The sequence below is a fragment of the Crocuta crocuta genome, unplaced genomic scaffold, assembly GCF_008692635.1.
Source record: "Crocuta crocuta isolate KB4526 unplaced genomic scaffold, BGI_CrCroc_1.0 scaffold56, whole genome shotgun sequence".
Lineage (NCBI taxonomy): Eukaryota > Metazoa > Chordata > Mammalia > Carnivora > Hyaenidae > Crocuta > Crocuta crocuta.
In genome coordinates, this window is record NW_027531334.1 from 6,830,347 (window position 1) to 6,854,552 (window position 24,206).

A 24,206-nucleotide genomic window follows, 5' to 3' on the forward strand; every position below is an offset into this window, starting at 1 on the left:
AAGATCACATTTTAATATTTAAAAAGGCAGGGATAAAAGTGCCATAAATATGGCTCTTTGACTCCATTTCTTTTTGGTGGTGGTTTTTGTTCTATCCTGTGCAACTGCTACCCAATGATCACAGTCTTCTGTGAGGTTATTTGAAAAAGAGCTAAGGGATGAGTTCATGTAGTCCCTGAAAAGTGGAAGTGTATATTCTGCTGTGTAATTCCTCCTTTATTGGGTAGAAAAGGATGAAAATGATTAATTATCGAGCAGTATGTTGGCTTATTGGTTTCATTCAGCAGACGCCATATTTTTTTCCCTGACTACATCGTCAGCCTGTCTTCCTGTTTCCTCACTACTCTCCATCGCTGGCCAGTTTCTCTTCCACTCTCACCTCCAGATACTTAGGGAATTAAAAAGGGGTGAGCAAGTTCGTCACATTCTTTTTAAAGTTTAAGTGACTTCTGTAGACAGAGAGTGATTTTCTCAGTGCTCCAGAGGATTAAAACCATTCTTGGTGCTTTATCTGTGCGTGTGTGCTCTCGAAGCCAATAACAAAAAACAGTGATGCCATCCAGCTTATGGATTACTGTGGAAATGACTCAAGATAACTGATCAGAGAGTGGATGACTCATAACTAAAACACCACCAGACACCAACGGGCACCTGCTGCATGCTGTCTCCTGGGTGGCTGAAGGATGGATGGGCTAGGCCTATTTTAAATGTTAAGTGCTTGGAGTCCATTCTGCTTCCAGGCTTGGAGAACATCCAGCTGAAATTCACTCCCACTTGGGGTCTGTCAGTAACCTGTTACTATAGCAGCACCTTTGCATCACAGAAGTAGGATCTGCATTTACACAACATCAGTCAGCACTGAGGTTGGAGCTCTTCCCAGTAGGTTATGTTAGAGCCTTTGCCACACACTCTAGGGAGGGGAAATGTAGCCTGACTTTTCCAGTAGGAGAACCTGAGTCAGATTGATGCGCTAAATTGCCTTCTCCCTACAGGGAGTTGAGAGCAACACTGGGAACTGATAGAATAAAGAATGTGGATGGGGCGCCTAGGTGGCTTAGTCGGTTAAGCGTCCGACTTTCGCTTAGGTCATGATCTCGCAGTTCGTGGGTTCAAGCCCCGCGTCGGGCTCTGTGCNGAACCTTCAGAGCATTATGCAGGGGAGGAGACTGCAGTCCAGAGAGAGTAGGTCACTTGCCAAAGGTGACAAATCTTAGCAGCAGCAGGATAAGGGCTAGGCATTCCAGACTCCTAACCTACTCTACCAGTGTTTTCCAAACTTGATGGTGCACCGGGATCATGGGAGGGTTGTGTTGGAGTGCCAGTTCAGACTCCTAGGTCTGAGACCCGATGCAGAGTTGCTGAGAGCGGGCATCTTTAACATGCTCCCAGGTGGTGTGAAGCTGTAGCTCCTAGGACCACACTTCAAATAGCAAGACTTTCTAATGCATTGCCACTCTACCCCCGGGAGAGTTGGACCTTTGATAATAGAAACATTTCTCTCACAGGAGTGTCTGGTAAGGAGGTACCAGGCTGGCTTGCCTCTGTTTCTTCCCCATTCCTCCCTTCCTTGCTTCCTTCTCCGTTTCTTCTCATTGTATTAAAAATCTTCTCCTGCATCATCTCAGCGGTACACTAGAACCCCAGAAATTCAATAAATAGATCCCAATTTTGCTAGAAGGTGGCTGCTGGTGATAGAAAATGCCCAGGATTAAAATGGACACTGCTGGAAGATGTGGAGTGTTTTCAATGTGATTTCCAGGTGACCTCTGCTGTTGGTACCCTGTCCAAGTCAATATATGAAAGGATGTTTAAGTGGCTGGTGGCACGTATCAACAGGGCGCTGGATGCCCGGCTGTCAAAGCAATTCTTCATTGGCATTCTTGACATCACCGGTTTTGAAATCCTTGATGTAAGTATATCTTGTTAGAATGAAGCCAATGTGTATTTATGAGGAGATTAGAAAATGTGCATTGAACGTCAGAAAATGGAGTCAAAGCATGATGAGATTTATTCCGTCAAAGCTTAAGAGCCACTCTGGTCGGAAAAGAGCTATTATTAATATAAATACATAACAATAGTTATTATAACTATAATAACTAATAGTATTAAAAATTCAGCCTTAAAGGTGCATAGAAATAAAGAGCCTTTTACAATTTTAAATTTTGATATCGTTGTGTGTTATCTTACTGTCATAATGTTTAGTTTGCAGATGTATTTCAAGGAGGTAAGGATTTAATTGAGGATTTGTTATTTACTGGGTCTATTTGCCATCATCTGATTGTGGTTATGATATTCTCTGTACATTTTTGCAAGTGGACCTCAATTTTATTTCATTTTTTTATTGAGATATATTAGACCATTTAAAAATGTATATGTTTAAGGTATACAACTTCGTGATCTGGCACACCTATGCACTGTGAAACAATCAAAGTCAAGTCGATTAACATAGCCATCACCTCGAACGGTTACCATTTGTTCAATTTCACTTTTTATCTCTTCTCACCTAATCACATCTTCGAAGTATAACAGTCTGGAGCAACTTTGCATTAATTTTACCAATGAAAAATTACAACAGCTCTTTAATCAGCACATGTTTGTTCTGGAGCAAGAGGAATACAGGAAAGAAGGCATTGGCTGGGTGTCCTTTGACTTCGGTCTGGATTTACAAGCCTGCATAGATCTCGTTGAGAAGGTAACACATGCTTCTCTCCTCATTTATTTTCATTTAAGGAGAATGGTCCCTGTTTGCCGTATCGATCCGTATCGGGACTCAGGCTCTGTCAGGGGATGGGAAGCAGGGCCGGAGAGCTCTGTGCAGTTTCTCTTAATGGGCTGTGTGTGCAGAACCCGTGGCAACCTAACTAAACCTTCATGTCAGTTACCCTCCTCCATCATCTCCCGCGCAGATTGTCGGGACGCATTTGCCACTTATGCATGGCCTCCACTGTTAATGCGTGAGCAAACTTGTCGAGATTAAAAATGGTCATGCTCTTGACTCGAAAAACACAGAGCTGAAAATATGAGCACTGTAGGGCCTGGCTGATTAATATAAGGTGAATGAGCAGACCCAGAGCAGCTTAACGAAATTTGGCAAATTAGCATGCAAACAAACAACTGTCATAAATCCTCAAGGCCACTACCTTGCAGGATGTAGTTTGTTCATTTAATTGGACAAGTACCAGTTAGTTTAAGTAATTTATGACAATACTTCATGGCTTATTAGTAAATTAGCTGCAGTGTATGGTTTCTGAATTCAGTGATGTTCTCGTACTCTGAAATCTTTCTATGTGCTCTGAAAAAGATTAACCAGGTTTGCCGGGGGAATTAAGTATGGAGTGTTCTGTGGCTTGGTTGGTGGCAGCATGCATGGTGGCAGGTCTTGCTTTAACCGTGGATTGCACTGAATTCTGGAGCCGGATCTAGGAAGGCCAAGGCCTACTGCTCTCAAAGTTCTGAACACTCTCTTTAGCTAAGCTATTGGCATCTGATTCTCAACGGCCCTGTCAGGAAGGAGGTAGAGTGAATGACCTCTCACTGTCTTCGTGGGCCTCAGGTTTTATCTATCAGTGTCCCATCAACCTTATTTATTACGCTTTAGATGAAACTCCACCTTCCTTGAAAATAGCCATTAATCCTAACAAGAATGCATGTCACATTGATTTTATTTATTTTATAACCAGTGAACTTCGTTGGTGGAGGACAGACTGATAAAAAAAATAATAATGATAATGACCTGACCTCTAAGCTGATTAAAAAATAATAATAATTATAATGGCCCAACCATGATGTGGTAAATGTTTGCTGGAATTATTAAAGCTGTAGTTTTCTGGTGAGAAATGAGACTAAAGAACTGGAACTCCTCAGAGCGACCTATTTAGGTAGCTTTTGCCAATTGTCACCTGTAATATCTACTTAACTCTGATTATGGTGAGATAACCATTTACGGGCAGGAAGATGGAACATAGACATTATTCAGATCCGGTTAAGTCTGTAAACATTACTGATTTTTTAGGTCATATGTAGCCCACTGTCTCATTTATGCCGGTTCAGTTATTCTAAATAACCCACTAGCAACATGGATGTAATTTCCTGTTGCATTTTCTTCTGATACGATAACATGAGGAAAAAACCCCTGACCAATGATAGAAGGAAAAGATAAGTCTTTGGCTTGCTATGAATGATTTCAAAGGGATTCAGGTCATGCAAATGAGGAATACCAAAACCTTTCTTGAAATTATTCTATATTTTGAAAAGACCCATTGAGCTGGTTCAGGCTACATGAGGAAAATTTGTTGTAAATATTAATGCTGTACCAAACTCATTCCTTGAAACAGAATGAATCGTGAGAAGTTTTCAAAATTCAAAAGAACTGAGATAAATCAATATATACAAACTGCCTTATAGCATGCATCTGTGTGTGCATAAAAAGAAGGGGGATTTTCATACTTAAAAGTTTCAAAGTTTTGTGTTTACCAAAAAGCTTGTCAAGCTAAAAGAAAATGTATTTCAACACCACCTTTAATTGTCAATTTGGTCGTCAAGCATACAGTGACCTCCTTCTATGTACAAATATGCAGCAAACAAATCTATTATAGGATTAGCTCACGCTTATTTCAATACCTGAAATAGTCTACTGTGTTTAGAACTCAAGCATCAATAATTTACATCTTACAGTCTTAACATATGACTACATATTATTTATGGTTTGCCTATATGCAATAGGCAATTGCAATAGGCCTATAGGCAATGCCTATTTGCCTATAATGGCATAGGTATTGGTAAAGAGATTATTTCTATTATTTTTAAGATAAATACTCCCCAAGTTACACATTTAAAATCTGTTGCCCCTAGATTGTAGTCACCTTGAGACACTACATCCATTTTCCAATAATTCAGCCCTTTTGCAAAAAGTTCCTCACAGGATTGGGATTTGTATACAGTTTTAGAATAATACCAGCTGTGTGTGAGAAAAAACTAGCTGCAGGACTGATCCTTGTACCTGTTTGTAAGTCCAAACTGTATTACCTAGCTTGATCATACTTTTGTTGTTGTTGTTTTGTCTTGTTGTTTTTTATAACCTTATTTGCCTAACTGGGCCTGAATAAATTTTTATTGTCTCTCTACAACGATTACAGTGACACAGTTTCTAAAATATTTTAAATCCTGGTAGCCTCTTGGCAATACATGTCGTTGCCTCCCAAGTGAGGTTCTTTGGGTATGTTGTCTGCTTTGTTTATTATGGAATGAATCGCATTAATATCTAGCTATCTCTTGTACACCCATGAGGATTTCCTTGAAACATGTGACTCCAAGCTTTCTGTCACAACTGTTTCTGCCTGGCTACTGCCCACAGCAAAGCAGTCCGGATCCCAGAGCTCAAATATGGGTGTCTTAGTGTTCACCTGTCAATCAGTTATGTAGCAGAAATTTGCGGGGACCTACATTTAGTCACCTTGGAACCTACTATACTAAGGGTTGTGAGAAATGCAAACCAGAGGCATCATCCTGTAACTGAAGGAACATGGGATATCGTTGGAAAGGCATCTTCCTAAGACCAAATGTTTTACTTATTTTTAATTAAGCACATAAATTTATTTAACGACTACTTGTTTTGATCACTTCCTTGTTACCTTTTGGTGAGAGAGGGATTCCTGCCCTGGTGTATAGAGATGACTGAACATAGGACACCTAACCCTGGACAGATGAATTTGATAATAGCTTACTGGTCACATACACTCAGAGCCTGAAAGGGGAGGACACTGCATGCCAGGCAGGGCCACATGGTGGCTGCACTGTTGACAGAGTGGATAAGAGGGGCCACGGGAGGCAGGCTTTATAGTAAGAATAGGGTGTGGTGACTATCATTTCTCAAGGGAGGATGTGATTGGCTTGCTTGAGTAATTCTGAGGGCTGCCAGGGATCTGAGACCCATCAGTCAAGGATAAGCGGGCACTGTGTCTGGTCCCATGATCAGGATGGTAACTTGGCTAGTAGACCTCACTCACGGAGCACAGTGGGGAGGGGAACTTGCGATTAGGTCATCTGAGGCTCTCCCAGGTTTCCCCAGATGTCGAGGCACACGTGATGTTGGGCCTTGATCTCAGGCCTAATACCATACTACTGTAGAGAAGACTTTGAATTAAGCACTGTGGAAAACTTAAGCAGTTGTTACAAGTAGCGCTTGCCCTTAGGAAGTATGCAGTCAAGCAGGAGATTTGTAAGTCTAATCAGTGTAAAAATATGTCTCTGTATAAATGCAGGAAAGGCACAAAGGCCAACAGAACTCCTAAGTGCTGGAGTCCCCTCTGCCTGTGGGAATCTTGGAGGGCCAGGCAGGAAAGGGTATGAAATCTCAGATGGATCTTAAGAAATGAGTATGATTTTAGCAGGTGAGGAGAGGAGGACAGTGAGCAGGTGAGGGACTAGCGAGGGAGAGGGGTAACCAAACAAAGGCCCATTCTGAAATTTTCGGTAGTCACACAGAAGGAAGTAGCTGGAACAAAAGAGAAAGAAGGGTCAGATTGTGTAGAGACTCGAAGTAATTTATACCTTATGTTTTGGCAGCAGGGAGCCAGAGAGGGCTTCTGCGCTGGGCAACAGAGCAGTCAGAGCCGCTCGAGTTTATTCTGTGGGTTTGTGTTTGGCGTCTGGAAGGGGGGGAAAGGCTAAGGGTAAGGCGGTTGGGGACAGCAGCCCAGGTGAGGAGTAAAGAGGTCCTGAATCAGGACAACGGCAATGCAAATAGCAAGAAAGTGACAGACCTAAAAGGAAGGCAGGACGGATTGATAATATTTAAAGAGGGAGAGGTTAGAGCACTAATGTTTGGAGTCAGGGCAACTGACTCAAACCATTTAGTGTGCAATATAGGACGTTTGATGCTACAGGGCAGAACTAATTACTTTTTTCCCTGACCTATTTGGAAATTAATCTACCGAAGGGCCTCATATTTATTAGAAGCTTCACATCTCCCGAGCACTGGAAAAATGTCGAAGACCCTTGCAAAACAGTGATTTTCCCCCCTCCTCAGTGGTTAGGTTGTTACATTTTGAGCTATGATATGTACTTGCTTAACATAAAGCTTCCATTCATCCAAATACGGAAGTTGGCTTTACTAGCTTTCAGCATAATGATGGTCCTCATGCATGGAAGGTGACTGCTGGAGATGGGAACTGTCCCTCCTTGTGAGGCATTCCCACAGCCATGTTGTTAACAGACTACCATTGCAGGAGATGCTTACATTTTTAAATGATTTAGTCCAGTTTTCACCGAGGGTTGACCACATGTATGGTCGGAAAATCTGTGGTGCAAGATGGACTCCAGGCCTCCAAACGCTCACACCAGTGAGTCATCTATTTAGTTTATCAGGTTCTCCCCACCCCTCCTCCTCCTCCTCCTTCACCTCCTCAATGTTACTTACTTTGCCAAGAACCCACAAGGTCAGTGGTGCCAGGAGCAAAATGGGTGTCGGTTTCTCTTAGAATATTTTGCTCTCACTTAGAACACTTCACGTAATTGCTCACTGCATCATTCCCCACCTAGATGTTTGGGAGGAAGGAAGATGTCCTAGAACTCTTCAGTACAAGAATTAGTAGTGAAATTGTTAATTACATTTCCTATAAAGTGCAGGTTTTAAGTTTGTGAAGACATCCACAAGATGTAGAAAAACATAGTCCATATATTACACTGGTAAATCAGGTGGATCAAGAATATGAATTTTAGGGGCGCCCGGGTGGCTTAGTCGGTTAAGCGTCCGACTTCCGCTTAGGTCATGATCTCGCGGTTCGTGGGTTCGAGCCCCGCGTCGGGCTCTGTGCTGACTGTCAGCTCGGAGCCTGGAGCCTGTTTCAGAGTCTGTGACTCCCTCTCTCTCTGACCCTCCCCTGCTCACGCTGTCTCTCTCTCTCTCTCTCTCCTAGAAATAAATAAAACATTTTAAAAAATTAAAAAAAAAGAATACGATTTTTAAATATCATAATATCATGATGCTCCACTACCTAGAAGCATTTGTACGGCTCAGTAGAGCAATTTAGAACAAATTCTAAACTACAAACACATTTTCCTTTAATATGTCACCCATCCAGGGCCTTATCTCGGAGTTGGTGTATTCTCTCCCCAAGACAACATTTAAGCATAAGCTACCCAGCTTTTTAGAAAGAAATTATGAAGGGAATTCAAGGAACTTTTAGGTGGGTTAGACCAGACCTTTAATGTCTCTTCTGAGAGTCTATGGTTCTTAGGTACAAAGTGTTGGTAGGAAACCATGCAATCTATGCCTGTTGGGCCAAGGGATCACATTCTGTCTCAGAATTCTTATGACATTTTCTGTATATCTTTGTTTTGTCTGCTTTCTTGTACTCATATGGATATTTTTTGTCTTCTTGGTTAGATGCCCTGGAGTCACAACCCATGTATAACACAAAACGTCTGGTACGCCTTGTAGAAGGCAAAAACATTTGTAGAGTAGACTAATGAATATACAAATACACAAAAAGATAAGCAAATATGAGAATCCTTGTTTTCCACACAAAACCTGTTTTTCCCCTATATGTATGTACCTTATATCGGTTAATGGCAGCATCCACTGCCCATTTTCTCAAGCCAAAAACGTGGTCATCTTTCTCTATTAAATCCCACATTCTGTCTACTAGCAGTAGACTCCGCTCTACTTTCCAGCCATGTCACATTTCAATGACTTCTGACCACCTCTAACACTATCACTAATCTAGACCAGGGGTCAGCAAACTGTCTGGAGGCCTATTTCTGTAAATAAAGTTTTAATAAAGCATTGTCATACCTATTTTATTCACATGTTGCCACTTGCCGCTTTCAGGGCTAACATGACTGAGTGGATGGCAGAAGTGTAACAGGAACCACGTGGCCCCCAAAGTCTAACACACTTATTACATGGCCCTTTAAAGAAAAAGTTTGCTGACAAGGGTCATCAGGTTTTCTACCACATCTTCTTTTTTTGTTGTTTTTGCTTTTGCAACCCAATGAAAACATAGAAACTCTTATTAGCTCACTGGGTCTCCAATATAGCCCATAGGAAGGATTTGGCCAACGGGCTCTACTTTGCCAACCTTGTTCTAAACAAATGATCTTTTTAAAGCAAACATCACATCACATGACTTCCTGTTAAAAATCTACAATGACCTCCCGTTATACTTAAAATCCAGTATCTTAGCACTGCCTGGACAGACCTTGGGATTCAATACTCCTTATCTCTCTGGCTTTATCTTGTACAGCCTGCCCCATCTCACTACCTTAGCTCTGTCCACCCTTGCCTCTGGCAGGACCTCAAACTTGCCAAGTGTGCTCCTGCCTCAGGGCCCTTGCATTCATCATTTGTCTGCCAAGAATACTTACATACAGATCTTTAGATCTGCTCTTTTTGTTTAGGTCAGAGGGTTTTACTTGACCATCCCACTAAACTAGCTCCCAGTCGGTCCCCTAGTCATTGTCTATTTCTTTTCTTTGCATGATTTCTTCAGAACACTAATGGGAAACTAAATTATTATTTGTTTACTTGACTGTTGTTTTCTACTCCATTAGAAAGTAATCACTCTGAGGACAGGCACTTTGTGTATGTGACTAATGGCTACGCTGCCAGCTTCTGCTGGTACCCAGCACCTAGGAGGTATTAATAATATTTGTTAAATGGATGATTGACTAATTATGTATAGTGAATATTCTTTCCCTTTGTCAAGTGATCAGGTTCCTGAAATAAGAATTTACAGGACCTCCCACCCCCATTGAAGATACTGTTTCCTGGGGTTTTCTTTCATCTGCTGTTCATATGTATCTCCAACAGCCAATGGGCATCTTTTCCATCCTTGAAGAAGAATGTATGTTTCCTCAGGCTACAGATGTGACTTTCAAGACCAAACTTTTTGATAACCATTTCGGGAAGTCGGTTCATTTCCAGAAACCCAAGCCTGATAATAAGCGATATGAAGCTCACTTTGAGCTTGTCCATTATGCAGGAGTGGTAAGTTACTTCTAGACCTTCAGCCCTGAGTTTTCCTGAGTCAGGTTCAAATGCATTCAGCCCAAATCCCTAGACAATATATAAGTAAAGTTTAGATGAAATGAAGAGGTGAACAAAAAAAGAATCTCAGTTCCAGAAAAAAAAAGTTGGTGAGCCTTTTAGCATTTAAGAAATGAAATACCCATACTATAATAGTATTCCATGTGCACAAAGGTTAGAAATTTCAAAATAGACTCTGTCATCCCAGCTCAAAGTAAGACAGCTTCAGAAAGTCATGGAGATCATCAAAGTCATGGGGTTTTTTTTTGTGTGTGTTTGTCCTTCCTTTTAACTTAACATTGTGTGAATGAGTGATTTCAACTGATCTTTTTACTGAAGTTTTTTTTTAATTTTTTTTATTCTCTCATAGAGAAATAGTCACTGTGAAGTAATGGCCTCCAAACTATGGCCAACAAAGGTTTTTAATGACTCTCACCGCCTCTCCTCATTTCCCCACTGATGTGTGTGTGTGTTGCCCCTTTTTTTCTGCTTCTGGTCAGTGATTCCAGATGGAACAGAAAGATAATTGATGAAGGATAAAATAATACTTCAGTCCAAAAGTGACCTGCCAACTGTACATAAATGTGCTTGTAATTGCCTTCTTTCATATCCTTGAATATTAATTATAATGATATTTATAGCAAAATATTATAATTGCTAATTTTTAAAAAATGTTCATGTGTGTCAGAGACAATTGGATTTTTTCATCTATTCTTGCCTATGGAGGAGAGCTGACGTGAATTGTCTCTACTGGAAATACGGTTTAATTCTTTCTCCTTCTTCCCTAGCTGTCTCTCTCCCTTCCCTCCCCTCCTCTTCCTTTCTTTCCACAACGTAAATGGTAAAGCCTGAGATTCTCTTAGGGTTGCACAATGGAACTCCTGCAGTATTATTCAGTACTGTTACCTCAAACTAATTTAAAGTTAAAGGACCCATACAATTTATGATTTTTTTAAAAAAGGAATGCACAGTTTGCTATGTTAATTTATGCACTCTCTTCTTTTGTTACCTGAACTGCATGCCTTTCCAAAGGTGCCTTATAACATTAGTGGCTGGCTTGAAAAGAACAAAGACCTTCTTAATGAAACAGTGGTGGCTGTATTTCAGAAGTCATCAAATAGACTCCTGGCAAACCTTTTTGAAAATCACATGAGTACTGAGAGTGGTGAGTTGAACAATCTTCTCTAATTTTTTAGCTTTAGAATGGAACCCATGGCTGCCTCAGCACTTCTAAAAATCCTTGCCTCTTTCCTGTGATATCTGTGTCTGCTCCCTGTGGTCTGAGTCATCCCCTCTTATTAGCCTTTCTGTCCTCAGGCTGGTGGTTCTTCAGGGAAATGGTGCTTTAAGATAGATGTATTTCAAGGAACCTGCCCTGCTCTGCTTTTATCTTCTACTCAACCCAGCTGCAAAGAGAGAGAGCAGCAAACCATATTTTGATAAATTATTTTGGGGAAATAACAAGCCTCTTTAATCTATAGTCCCCAAATATCTTGGATTTCTCCTTCACAGTGCTTTTGTATTAATTGTAATCTGGGGTTATTCTAAGCTTCATGAGGGCAGGAGTTAGGTCTGATTTAATTGTAGCCCCAAGTGTGTAGCAAATGCCTGTTTAGTAGACACTCCATAAATATTTATTGGCCATCAAATAACTAATCTTGTTTAGTACTTTGTAATTTACAAAACACTTTCACATACATTATCTTACTCAGTCCATGCCATGACCCTTTCAGATACAGACAGAGGGAAATGTCTTCTTCCTATCTTACAGGAACAAGCACAGAAGAGTTAAGGAGAATCCCCAGTATCACAAACCTACTGTCAAAAGATAAACTGAAGCATGTTAAAAATTTTGAGGATTTATTTGAGCACAAATTAATTCAAATGGGGTTGTGTCAAGCCTTCAGTGTTTAAGACTTTTCCACGAACAGCAGCTCAGGAAGATACATAGAGAAAACATAGAAGCAAAGTAAGGAAGTTATTGATTGGCTGTAGCTTAAAGCCTAGTTGACTGTGATTGGTTGTCCTTAACATTTTGATTTTGTAACCCTGGGACATTTACAAGCATAGATGATGGCTTGCTAATATAGGCCACTCGGGTTAAAGCCACATCGGTCTAATGGCCCCTTGTTTAGTTAATACTAGTAAATGCAAAGTCAGGGTAGGAAGCAGGACTTCTGCTTCCTGGCCCGGTGCCTACACCACTCTCACTGTCTTCCAGAAACCAAACAGAAATGTACAGGCTACGTGTATTTGGGACCTAATTCAGACAGACTTCTGCACCATGATACAAAGAATTTGGAGATACTGAGCCCACAGTGCTAACATCAGCCTCACAATTGGACTAATGCTAGCTACGGAGGGAAGCTCTCTGTGATTCATAGCAAAAGTCACAGGTTGGAAGGCCCTGAGCAGAACTTGGCTGTCACAAATGTTTTGTTTAGTCCACAGAGGTTTTAAAAAAAATCAGAAGTCACCACATACACATTTGGGTTTGCTTTTGCTTTCAACAAGTGGAAAACACGGGAAAAGAGAAAAACTGGCCAGCCTAGGTTCAGATACCCTTGTGGCAATGGGTGAGGTGTATCAGTTCTTCTTTAAGGGATGTGTGCTCTCATTTTCTAACCTTCTCACTGCCCTGCTATCTCACCCCCAGCTTCAAGTTAACTCCTGGCCCCATCAGGCTGATTTGGGACTCCTGACTGACACGGTCAAGAAATAGAGAATTTGACACTTCCTGGGTTCATCAGCACATGATGACATAATTCGGGAGCAGGCCTGAAATTCTGTTGGCCTGCCTTCAGAAGAGGTTGAGAAATGAAGGCTATTGTGTTTGGACCCTGATAATCTTCAGGCAGTGCATTTGCCTGATTCTAGTGGCTTTTAAAGTACCCCTGAGCAGTCAGTTACACAGTGACTCCTTAAGCTTACAGCTCCCAGACAGGTCATTCTCTGATCATAAGAGATCAGGCAGCTGTTCAGGGAGAGAATCAGAGAGAAATCATCTTCTAACTCTTCAGGGTGTGTGCTGTGTCCTTTGGAAGTAGAAAAGAAGAACTATCTAGAATGTCTTTTTTTTTTTTTTGGTAATTTTTCAAGAACCCCCTGAAAATACTGGCCTGGATGTTTCTTACTCATCCAAACATTAAATTACCCATATTTTCTTCTGGGGACTCCAAGTACTTTAATTCAGAGTTATAAAAAAAATTAATAATGGAAGGTAGTAGTATTCTTTTCTCGTAGGTGGAAAAACTAATGTACAAAGAAGTCAAGTGATTCATTTGGAGGGCCTAGGGCATGTCAATAGGACATTAGTGATTAAGCTTTAGGACATCTGCCCCAGCACAGGTACTACTCAGGCTCAGAGAATATTTTGTTCATGTTGACAGCTGGTCCATTTTTTCCAGATTGCCTCGGGATTTTGTGCTTGTTGTTGTTGTATGTCTTTGTGACTTAGCACCACACAAATGTTTGTAAAACAATTTGGCTTAGCATAGATTCTTTTGCTTCAAGAAAATGGAAATAGATGGTTTTTTATAAATTATAAAAGTGATGCATAAGTGTTGCCAAAAACACAGACTACATGGAAAAATAAAAAGAGAAACCTAAAAGTTACCTATAATTTCACATAGAGTGATAGCAGTTGTGAACATTTTGGTCTATGCTCTTCCCAGTATTTTTTATGTATATAGTCACTAATAATACAACTATACTGAAAACCATGTGTACATACTGAGGATCATAACATGCAAACTGTTTGTAACCTACTTTTTCTCTTCAAATAACTCCCAGAAATCTTTCCATGCCAGTTATATGAATCCACATTATCATTTTAAAAGGTCACAGTGTTTCATTGTATACATGCACATGCATATGCACGCACACGCGCTCTCATAATTTAATTAGTCAATCTGTTGATAGGCATTTGTTGATAATTTTATTTTCTGTTGAGTTTTTTTGCAGTGACTAAACAATGCTGCAGCAAGTATCTTCACACAGTTGCCTATTTCCTTAAGGACGAGCACTAGAAATAGACATTTGTGTTATGACAAATATTTTTAAAGCTTTTGGTAGATATTGCCATATTGCTTCTAGAACTTGACGAATTTATACTTTCATCAACAGGGTATGGTAATGTGACAAAAAAAAGAGCTTTTTAAATGCTTTCTTCTTCTTTTTTTAGCTCTACAGTTTGGGGAGAAGAAACGCAAGAAAGGAGTTTCATTCCAAACGGTTGCGTCTCTGCATAAAGTAATTTTTAATTGCATCTATTCATATATTAACTGGTTCACAATCTGCATATGCTATTATTTATTTGAAATTTCACATTCTTAGATGAGGACAAAGCATCTGAAGTTAGCCAAGTGGAAAAGTTGAAGTTTATCTTGATATAAATGGTTTCTCCTGGACACTGTTAGTGCCCCACCTAGGTCCCCTTTATCAGCCCTACACCCAGAATTGCCACTGGCAAATGGGAAGATAAGCTATGTCCTTACTCACCCCTGTAGACTCTGGCCCCTTTCTTACCTCAAGGTAGGGACCAGCTGTGGTGCAATGTGTGCTTTTGTGCTCAGAGCTCATGCAGGGATCACTTTCAGCTTTGAATCCATATCATTGCTTTTTCCTTCTCCTACCCTCCCCTACTTCTCAAAGAAATCCCTCACACTAGAATCCCCAACGCAGATTCTGCTTCCAGAGAATCTGACCTAAGAAAAAATTTGCATACAGGAAACTTGAGAAACCGTTTATGTGTTTAAGTCATTTGTTGCCCAGTCATAAATTATTGCTATCACATTCAAAATGGGTAGATCTGATTCATAACGGAACTTTATCTGTCAGTGTCAGATAAATATTGATTTGTCATAGGAAAGAGATAATGTATGGTTTGGTAAGCAGGGAAGAATGTTGAATTCATCATTTTATTATTGATATGCATCTTGGCTTTACGATTAAGTTGATGGACTTGGAGACCATTGTGAGGTAGATTGGTGGTATTAGTGATTTTCAAAGTGATTTCGTGTTTGTTATGGTCTCTATTTAAGGAAAACCTAAATAAATTGATGACTAAGCTGAAATCAACAGCACCTCGTTTTGTGAGATGCATAAATCCCAATGTGAACAAAATGCCAGGTAAGAACTAGACTTCTTTGTAATTCACACTGAGAAATACATTTGATTCAAGCTATGTTGAATGTCTTTTTTTTTTTTTAAATTACTGCTCCCTTTTATATAAGAGTAGATTTCTGATAGAAAAATGAAAGTAAGTTAAAAGTGAGGTCTTCAGAACTTCCTTAAGATTGCTTTTGAATTGAATTCAAGTGGACATACAGAAGGATTTCATAAAGCCAGCCCAACTGGGTAACATTAAAATGCTTGATATTAGCATTGCAATTCCTCCTTGAATTTCACACTAAAAGCTGGATGAGCTTCTATGCCACTGTCTATGAAGGCAAAGTATAATAAAAGGAATTAGATAATCATTGGAGGAATTAAGGTAGATATTTTGGCATAAAGGAAATTATTTGAACTGAATTATCTAAATTGACAGTAAAGACTGTTCCTAAATCCATTTCTAATTGTTAAGGACTCCCTCTAGTCTTCCTTGCCAATACTAGTATCTTCCCTCTCCCTAAGAGCACCCATCTCTTTAGCTATGTACTTCTGAGGGGTGGACAGGTTTGTTTGTTTTTCAATGTTTCTTCCCCCACCCCAGTTTTATTGAGCTATAATTGACATATAGCACTACAGTATACATTTAAGGTATACAGCATAATGATTTGCCTTACATATATTGTGAAATGACTACCAAGTTTACTTAACACCCGTCACTTCATATAGATATTTTTTCTCCTTGTGATAAAAATTCTTAGAATTAACTCTCTTAACTTTACTCTTTTGACACATAACTTTTCAAATATACCATAAAGCAGTGTTAATTGTACTCATCTTGTTGTACGTTACATCCCTAGTACTTATTCATCCTATAACTGGAAGTTTGTGCCTTATGACCACCTTCATCCAATTTCCCCTTCCTCACCCATCCTTGTTTCTGGTAACCATAAATCTAATCTCTTTTTCTATGAGTTTGGGTTTGTTTGCTTTTAGATTCCACATATAAGTGAGATAGTACAGTATTTATATTTCTCTGCCCAACTTATTTCACTTAGTGTAATGCCCTCAATGTCCATCCATGTTGTTGTATATGACAGGGCTTTCTCCCTTTTTATGGCTGAATAATACTCCATTGTGTATATATGTATATATATATGCACACACACACACACACACACACACACCACATCTTCTTTATCCATCCTTCCATCTCTGAACACTTAGGTTGTTTGCATATCTTGGCTATTATAGTGGATGCGTTTTGATGAAAGGATGGTGATAGGTGGGTGGTGGCGACTTATTTTTTAGGTATTTAATTGCCCAAAGTTTTTACAGATATTAACTACATGGATTGCTTTCCTTACGTAATGGGTTTGAAGATCCTCAGACTTCTTTTTGGAATTACAGGCTCCCATATAACTTGGTCAGAGGCTGTTAGATTTAAAGTTGTGTATATGATACACACTTATGTCTTCAGAGCACTAATAACCCTTGGAATATGCAGCCAGCCAGATGCTACTGATTCTAATTTCTGAGGTTCTGTAGTATCTTGTAATTAAGACCCCAATCTTGACAGCCTGTGACCTATTTTGGGAAAGTGTGATACTAAACAATGATGCTGCAGTTTGGGTTTTTGCAACACAAACACTTCATGTTCATTGACGCTGTATGTTTTTGCCTCATTGTTTCTTATCAGCTGGGTTTCTGAATGCATCTAGGGACACTGCTTCCATTTGGCAAGAAATCTAATTAGCTGCCTCTATTTTGGAGCAATTCTGTTACCTATTAGAGTTGTCTCCCATCGAGTCAGCTCTGATTTCAGCAGTTATTTTTTTTTTCTCAAGTCATAAGACAAAGTCATAAGAAAAACTTCATGATCTAATCAAGACAGTTTTTCCTATGTGCTTGAAGAGAATGAGCATGATTGACCTATTGGGGTCATAGAGGTCCACTTGTTCCCCTTCTTACAGATCATCTGTTTCCATCTATGAAAGGAATTGGTGTACAAGAAAATGGATATATGGCTTAGAGTTTATTTCTGTGACCTTGGACACAAACAGAGAATCCTCTGATTTCCGTTTTCCTTACAATACTGTAGTAGCCCTTTGTGTTAGGAGGAACACTACTTGCCTTCTTCCTGAGGACTTGCTGAAAACCAGACACGGTGGCTCCTTGGAAGGTGTATCTGAGGCCCCTCTCAGAGATTGCTACTGCAGCTCTCCTAGGGCTTCACCTGATAAACGTGGAGGTGACAGGAGGATGCTTATGCTACAGGATAAGACTGAGGTGCTCTCAAGGTCAAAAGGAGAGAATGGAGGCTGGGATGTGCTCAAGTCCTTCATAAATAGTAAACAACTTTGTGGCTGTGTTCGTCTTCTCTTTTCTTTGTACTCCTCCTTCTTTTTATCCCTTTTCCTTCCCACTTAGAGGGGTCAGTCAGCTTTTGTGTTCTTATACTCCTCTCTACCTGGTTTCTGGCCAGAGAGTGGATATAATAATACGAGCTATTTACAATTCTAGCAAAAATGTATATTTTTTTTTGCCTTCCGGGTGCATTTGCTTATAAAACTTGACGAACTGTGAGTTAAAGTGTTCATTCTGTGTTAAAGGAATTTCGAGTCAATCCTATTTGGAGACTCTTGCATGATAGGATGGGCACTGTGAGTGTGCTCAGGCTGGGAGTGAGTGAACGCCGATTACCTATTACATACAGAACATCAAACTCAAACTTTTTTTTTTTTAATCTCAAGATGCAGCAATTAGGACAAAATCTTGAGAAATAATGGTTTTGTTTTTTTTTTTTGTTTTACATAGACTGAGTGTGGCTCTTTTCCTCCAGGTGTATTGGATGCTTACTCCGTTCTGCAACAGCTGCGTTGTAACGGTGTCTTAGAAGGGACCAGGATGTTCTGTGAAGGTTTTCCGAACCAGCTGTTGTATGCTGATTTTAAACAAAGGTAAACAGACACATCCCAGGAACCAAGGGTCCTAAGGTATCCTGGTTTCTTCTCTTTCTGAGTGTTTAGGCATGCATTGTTTGTTTGGTTGATGTCCTCCAGACTACAGATCGATGTGTTTTGGTGGCGGTGAGATATATGACGACAGAGTTCCATTATTACTTCCCCTTAAATCCAACATCCATGTAGCTGTAATATCCTTAAATCTCTATTAACGGATAATAGACCCACATATAGAAGAAATATATAGAGAAGAAAGACATGGAGGCTGAATTGAATTTCTGAAATGTTGTATGCACCTAATCGTAGCTGTCTTCCAAGCAGGCTTTTGCTTTACTAGCAAGCCCGTGAAAGAAAAGAAGCCAGCAGGGTGTGTGGCAGGCAGCAGGAGAGGCATTTTTGCTTTCTATTTCCTGTATTTCAAAAGTGTAAAGTATAGGTCATCAAGCAAATTTGAGCAAAGTATGGTAGAGTAGAAAGAGTACCTGTCTCAGAATTAAGAGGCATATTTCTAGTTCTCCGCCAGCTTACCATTAGGGTGAAGAAATCTTGGAAGAGACATTTATTGTCTCTGCTTTTCAGTGTTCTTGTCTGTACAATAGAGATACTTAAGCGAGGCTCTTTCTCTCCCTTTGCTTTCCAATCTCTCCTTCCCTCCGTAATTGAACAAAGAATCAAATGATGTTGTCTCTAAAGTACTATAAAAAGTACACACTATTATACCAAAGTAAGGTATTATTGCTTGTACCCTCATTACTTTTGCCAGGAATTTTTTGAAAATTGAACATATTGATAGGAGAGGTACAAGTCTATACCTCCTTTACCTCACTTGTCCAAATTATTCTTTATTTGAATCATATGACCTCCCTGACCCCAGGATTTATTCCTTATCTATTTTAAATTAGGTACTGTATTCTGAACCCAAGGGCCTTTCCAAAGAGTAGATTTGTGAGCAGCAGAAAAGCAGCTGAAGAATTGCTTGGCTCATTGGAGATAGACCATATCCAGTATCGCTTTGGAATCACTAAGGTAACAGAAAACTAGGAAGAATACATTTGGAAAAGAGGGGGAGGAAAGAGTGTGTATCTTAAAATACCCATGAAAGTAGAATGATAAGGCATTCTACAGTTCTTGTGACCACAAATAACACAAATAGAGCTTGGTTGAAAGTGGAAACTTCAATGTTATTTGGGAGAACACTCAATGTTTCTTATACTTCAGTCTTAACTACATTTGCATTTTTATAATTATTCATCTAAGTAAGTTTGGGCCAAGATATAAAATATTGAATTAGCCTTACTGTGCTAGAAAATGTGCATCGACATCAGAGCTAGAAAAAGGTAAATCAACTTACTGGAATGAACTGCTTGTTTGTGTGTGAACTGGTTTAACCACAAGCACTCTTTTAGGGAATTAATTCTAGGAGACTATGCGAGTAATTTAAAATGTTAAAGTCCTGTGGTGGTTTAGTTGGCTAAGTGTCTGACTTGATTTTGGCTCAGGTCATGGTCTCAGGATCGTGAGATGGAGTCCCATGCTGGGCTCTGTGCTGAGTGTTGAGTCTGCTTAAGAATCTCCCTCTTCCGCTCTCTCTCTTCCCCTCCCCAACTCTCTCTCTCTCTCCCAAAATAAATAAAAATTTAAAAATGTTAAGATCAGCCTCACTATCCAAAAACATTAATCCACAGTTAAGTTCCTTAAATGTGGTTTGCTAAATTCTGCTTCCTCTTGGATGATTATGGTACAATCCACATATTATGAGAAACTTCTAATAGATTTGGTTTCATTTCATGGTCAACATCAGGTTGTTTCTAGTGATATCCATAGAAGGACCAAATTATTAGAAGGACAATTGGAAGGTCCAGGGTGAAGAGCTCAGAGAAGAAGAACTCTATTAGGATGTGAGTATAAAATGTTAGTTGACCCCCACCTTTTGAGTACTTAAAAATCTCTTTCTGGTGTTTATTGTTTCTGCTGATTTCCACTACTGGTCCCTTGCTTCCTTGTGTGCTTATTTATTTTTGCTGTATACTACTTATCTAGACTACGACTAGTATGAGTCAAAAGAGCCTCCTAAAGCACAAAATTTGAGAAGCACTCACTACTGAGTTTATGTAAGTACCAACTTATACAACCCTAAAAGTGAGTGCTTCCTTAAAATTGGGCCTGACACCTCACTCACCTCATCTTGGCATTACTAATAATAATTCTTGAAAAAGTTTATGTGGACTCTAATATGAAACACTTCCCATAGTGACTTTCTCTGGAGCAGAGATCAGCAAACTTTGGCCTAAGGTCCATCTCCATGATCTATTTTCTTATGTTAAAACGGTTTGAGCAATTCCTATCAAAATAACACCAGCATTCTTCAGAGAGCTAGAACAAACAATCCTAAACTTTGTGTAGAACCAGAAAAGACCCCGAGTAGCCAAAGCAATCTTGAAAAGGAAAACCAAAGCTGGAGGCATCACAATTCTAGACTTCAAGATATATTACAAAGCTGTAATCATCAAGACAGTATGGTACTGGCACAAAAACAGACACTCAGATCAGTGGAACAGAATAGACAACCCAGAAATGAACTCACAAATGTATGGACAACTCAGTTTTGATAAAGCAGGAAAGAATATCCAATGGGATAAAGACAGTCTCTTCAACAAATGGTGCCGGGGAAACTGGACAATGACACGCAGAAAAATGAACCTGGACCACTTTTTTACACCATACACAAAAATAAACTCAAAATGGATGAAAGACCTAAATGTAAGATAGAAAGCCATCAAAATTCTAGAGGAGAAAGCAGGGAAAAACTTCTTTGACCTCAGCCACAGCAACTTCTCACTTCACCATGTCTCTGGAGGCAAGGGAAACAAAAGCAAAAATGAACTATTGGGACCTCATCAAACTAAAAAGGTTCTGCACAGTGAAGAAAACAATCAGCAAAACTAAAAGGAAACCTCCAGAATGAGAGAAGAGATTTGCAAATGACATATCGGATAAAAGGTTAGCATCCAAAATCTATAAAGAACTTATCAAACTCATTACCTCCCCCATATAATCCAGTGAAGAAATGGGCAAAAGACATGAATACACACTTCTCCAAAGAAGACATCCTGGTGGCCAACAGACACATGAAAAAATGCTCAACATCACTCATCATCAGGGAAATACAAATCAAAACTATAATGAGATACCATCTCACACCTGTCAAAATGGCTAACATTAACATCTCGGGCAACAACACATGTTGGCGAGCAAGCAGAGATAAGAGGATCTCTTTTGCACTGGCAGTCGGAATGCAAACTGATGCAGTCACTCTGGAAAAGAGTATGGAGGTTCCTCAAAAAATTAAAAATAGAACTACCCTGTGACCCAGTAATTACACTACTAGGTATCTATCCAACAGATACAGATGTACTCTTTGGAAGGGGCACATGCACCCCAATGTTTGTAACAGTACTATTGACAATAGCCAAAGCATGTCCATCAACGGATGAATGCATAAAGAACACGTGTATATACACATATACATATATGTATACATGTCCATATATACACATACACACACACAATGCAGTATTACTCGGCAATCAAAAAGAATGAAATCTTGCCATCTGTGACTAAATGGATGAAACTAGAGGGTATTATGCTAAGCAAAATTAGTCAGAGAAAGACAAATATCATGTGACTTCACTCATATGAGGAATTTAAGATACAAACAGATGAATAGAAGGGAGGGGAAGCAAAAATAATATAAAAACAAGGAGGGGGATAAAACATAAGAGACTCTTAGATATAGAGAATAAGCAGAGGGTTGCTGGAGAGGTTGTGGGAGGGGGGATAGGATAAATGGGTAAGGGGTATTAAGGAATCTACTCCTGAAATCATAGTTCCACTGTGTGCTAACTAACTTGAATGTAAATTTAAAAATAAGTAAATTAATTAATTAATTAAAAATGATTTGACATTTTTAAATGGTTGTGTTTTAAAAAGAAGGGGGCAAAGGAAGCGGTGAGGGAAGAAGGGAGAATAAGAGGAGAAGGAGATGGAGAATATTCTGTAGATCTATGAAAATTCTATGTGATCTGTAAAGTCCAAAATATTTTCTATCTGGCCTTTTACAGAAAAGTTTGCAGACCCCTGCCTGGCACTTCAGACCACTGCCTGGCTGGGTCTAACCTAAAACTTAAACCAGGTTTCCTTGACAACCTACACATTATTAACAGAAAAGGAGAATAGTCTATGTTTATTTTTTTAAGTTCATTTATGTATTTTTGAGAGAGATAGCGTGAGCTGGGGCAGGACAGAGAGAGAAGGGAGAGAGAGAGAGAGAGAGAGAGAGAGAATCCCAAGCAGGCTCTGCACTGCAGAGCCTGATAGGTTCAAACCCACGAAGCTGTGAGATCATGACCCAAGCCGAAACCAAGAAAGAATTGGATGCTTAACCAACTGAGCCACCCAGGGACCCCAAGAATAGTATATATCCTTAAGGAACCAAAATAACCACAGGATTAAATAAAATATTTTTTGCAAACTTTGAATTTATAAAATCAAACTTTCTAGAATGTGCATTTTACCCATTGAGTAAAACGTGACAACTAATCAATGAATACATGAGTTTATACAGTCATTCATTAGACATTTAACGACTACCCGTTATGAGTGGAACTAATATCAAACCTATTTCTTTCAGGTATTTTTAAAAGCTGGTTTTCTGGAACAACTGGAAGCAATGAGAGATGAGAGACTTTCTAAAGTCTTCACATTGTTCCAAGCCAGAGTACGTGGCAAACTGATGCGAATCAAGTACCAGAGGATTCTGGAAGAGAGGTGTGATATCATTACTCTACACCCCCACTGCTACAGCAGTGGTGTACCTAAATCAGTGTGACTTTATTTCATTCTTATAATAGGTCAGGGTAAAGAACTGCAACCTCTGCTTGGGTGGAGACATCCTTCAAAAATTTTAAATCATGGAACACCAAACCGAGCACAAGGGCTTTTATTGCCTCATCCAACCAAGTATAAACATAATCTAGGTATCTTGTATTGTTTCCAGCCTTCCTTTTAGGGGGATTTTTTATAGTCAAGGAAGACTGGACCTCTGAAGACGGTGTGACTCACATTTCATAATAGAAGCAGACCTGGAAAGGTTTGCATGCCTTCCACAGTCAACTCTGGGGAAGTTGGCTGCAGAGTGAAGAGGTATCCTGACCCATTTACAATCTCCCATGGGTCAGAAATTGTGTCTGTTGGTGATATGTAATCCTAACCCTGTTACTTCATTTCAGGAATCCTCACTGGGGACATTTATCACATTTGGACACTAAGGTATTGTCTAATAGAATCATGGAAAACAAGCTTGTAAAATTTCCAAACAAAGGGACTGTGAAAAAGAGATTCTGCCATTGTTGCATTTATGTTTTCCATGGTGTAGTTTATCTTCTGAAGAGAGGTCCACAGGTCTTGGTATAACTTATTTCATTGACAGTCTATTAATTCCTTCTGTTTGTCCAAAGAAGAACAATATCATTACATGGTGATATCAAAGATATTAGGGAGACCTCTCCTCAGAGTCTTCTGTGACTCAAATAGTGCTCAGTATGGTATGGAGTTTGGGGATTAGAAGACATGGCTTCTAGGGCTAGTTATGTGAACAAGGGTAAAACTCTTAATTTCCATACAGTTTACTTCCTGCATCTGTAAAATGAGATCTTTACTATTCATTCCTTCTAAGTCATAGGATGGCTCTTAGGAAGTTATTATAAAATGTTTCAAATACACAAAAAATAAAGAAAATATTCTAATGCATACTCATGGACATATCGTCAAAGTATTTCAATTCCTAACATTTTCTCTAAAATTGCCCGCAATTAAAATATTTACAAAATTGAAGCCCTTTGTGTATTTCTCCCTTGATCCAGGTCCTATACATAGTTTCCCAGATCCTGAATTTGTATTAACATTCCATGTTTCATATATAAAACACATAAAGGTATGTTTTCATACTTTTAACATATTTTTCTGTAGTTGCTCAAAACATTAAAAAAAACAGTTTCAGTTGAAACCCCTCGTAGATTTCTGCCTTGATCCAAATCCTATGGGAAAAT

The 24,206-nt window shown here is 39.4% G+C and overlaps 1 protein-coding gene across 1 annotated transcript in view; it reads left to right on the forward strand.

The window, feature by feature from the left end:
- The window catches only part of MYH15 (myosin heavy chain 15), a 150,184-nt gene that overhangs the window by 40,110 nt on the left and 85,868 nt on the right, over positions 1–24,206 (forward strand). Inside the window, exons 13-21 of the mRNA XM_077771823.1 lie at positions 1,760–1,909; positions 2,522–2,692; positions 9,812–9,988; positions 11,060–11,192; positions 14,211–14,278; positions 15,070–15,157; positions 17,979–18,096; positions 19,002–19,125; positions 22,790–22,926. Coding sequence (XP_077627949.1) covers positions 1,760–1,909; positions 2,522–2,692; positions 9,812–9,988; positions 11,060–11,192; positions 14,211–14,278; positions 15,070–15,157; positions 17,979–18,096; positions 19,002–19,125; positions 22,790–22,926 — 1,166 coding nt within the window. The remainder of the gene's footprint in view (positions 1–1,759; positions 1,910–2,521; positions 2,693–9,811; positions 9,989–11,059; positions 11,193–14,210; positions 14,279–15,069; positions 15,158–17,978; positions 18,097–19,001; positions 19,126–22,789; positions 22,927–24,206) is intronic.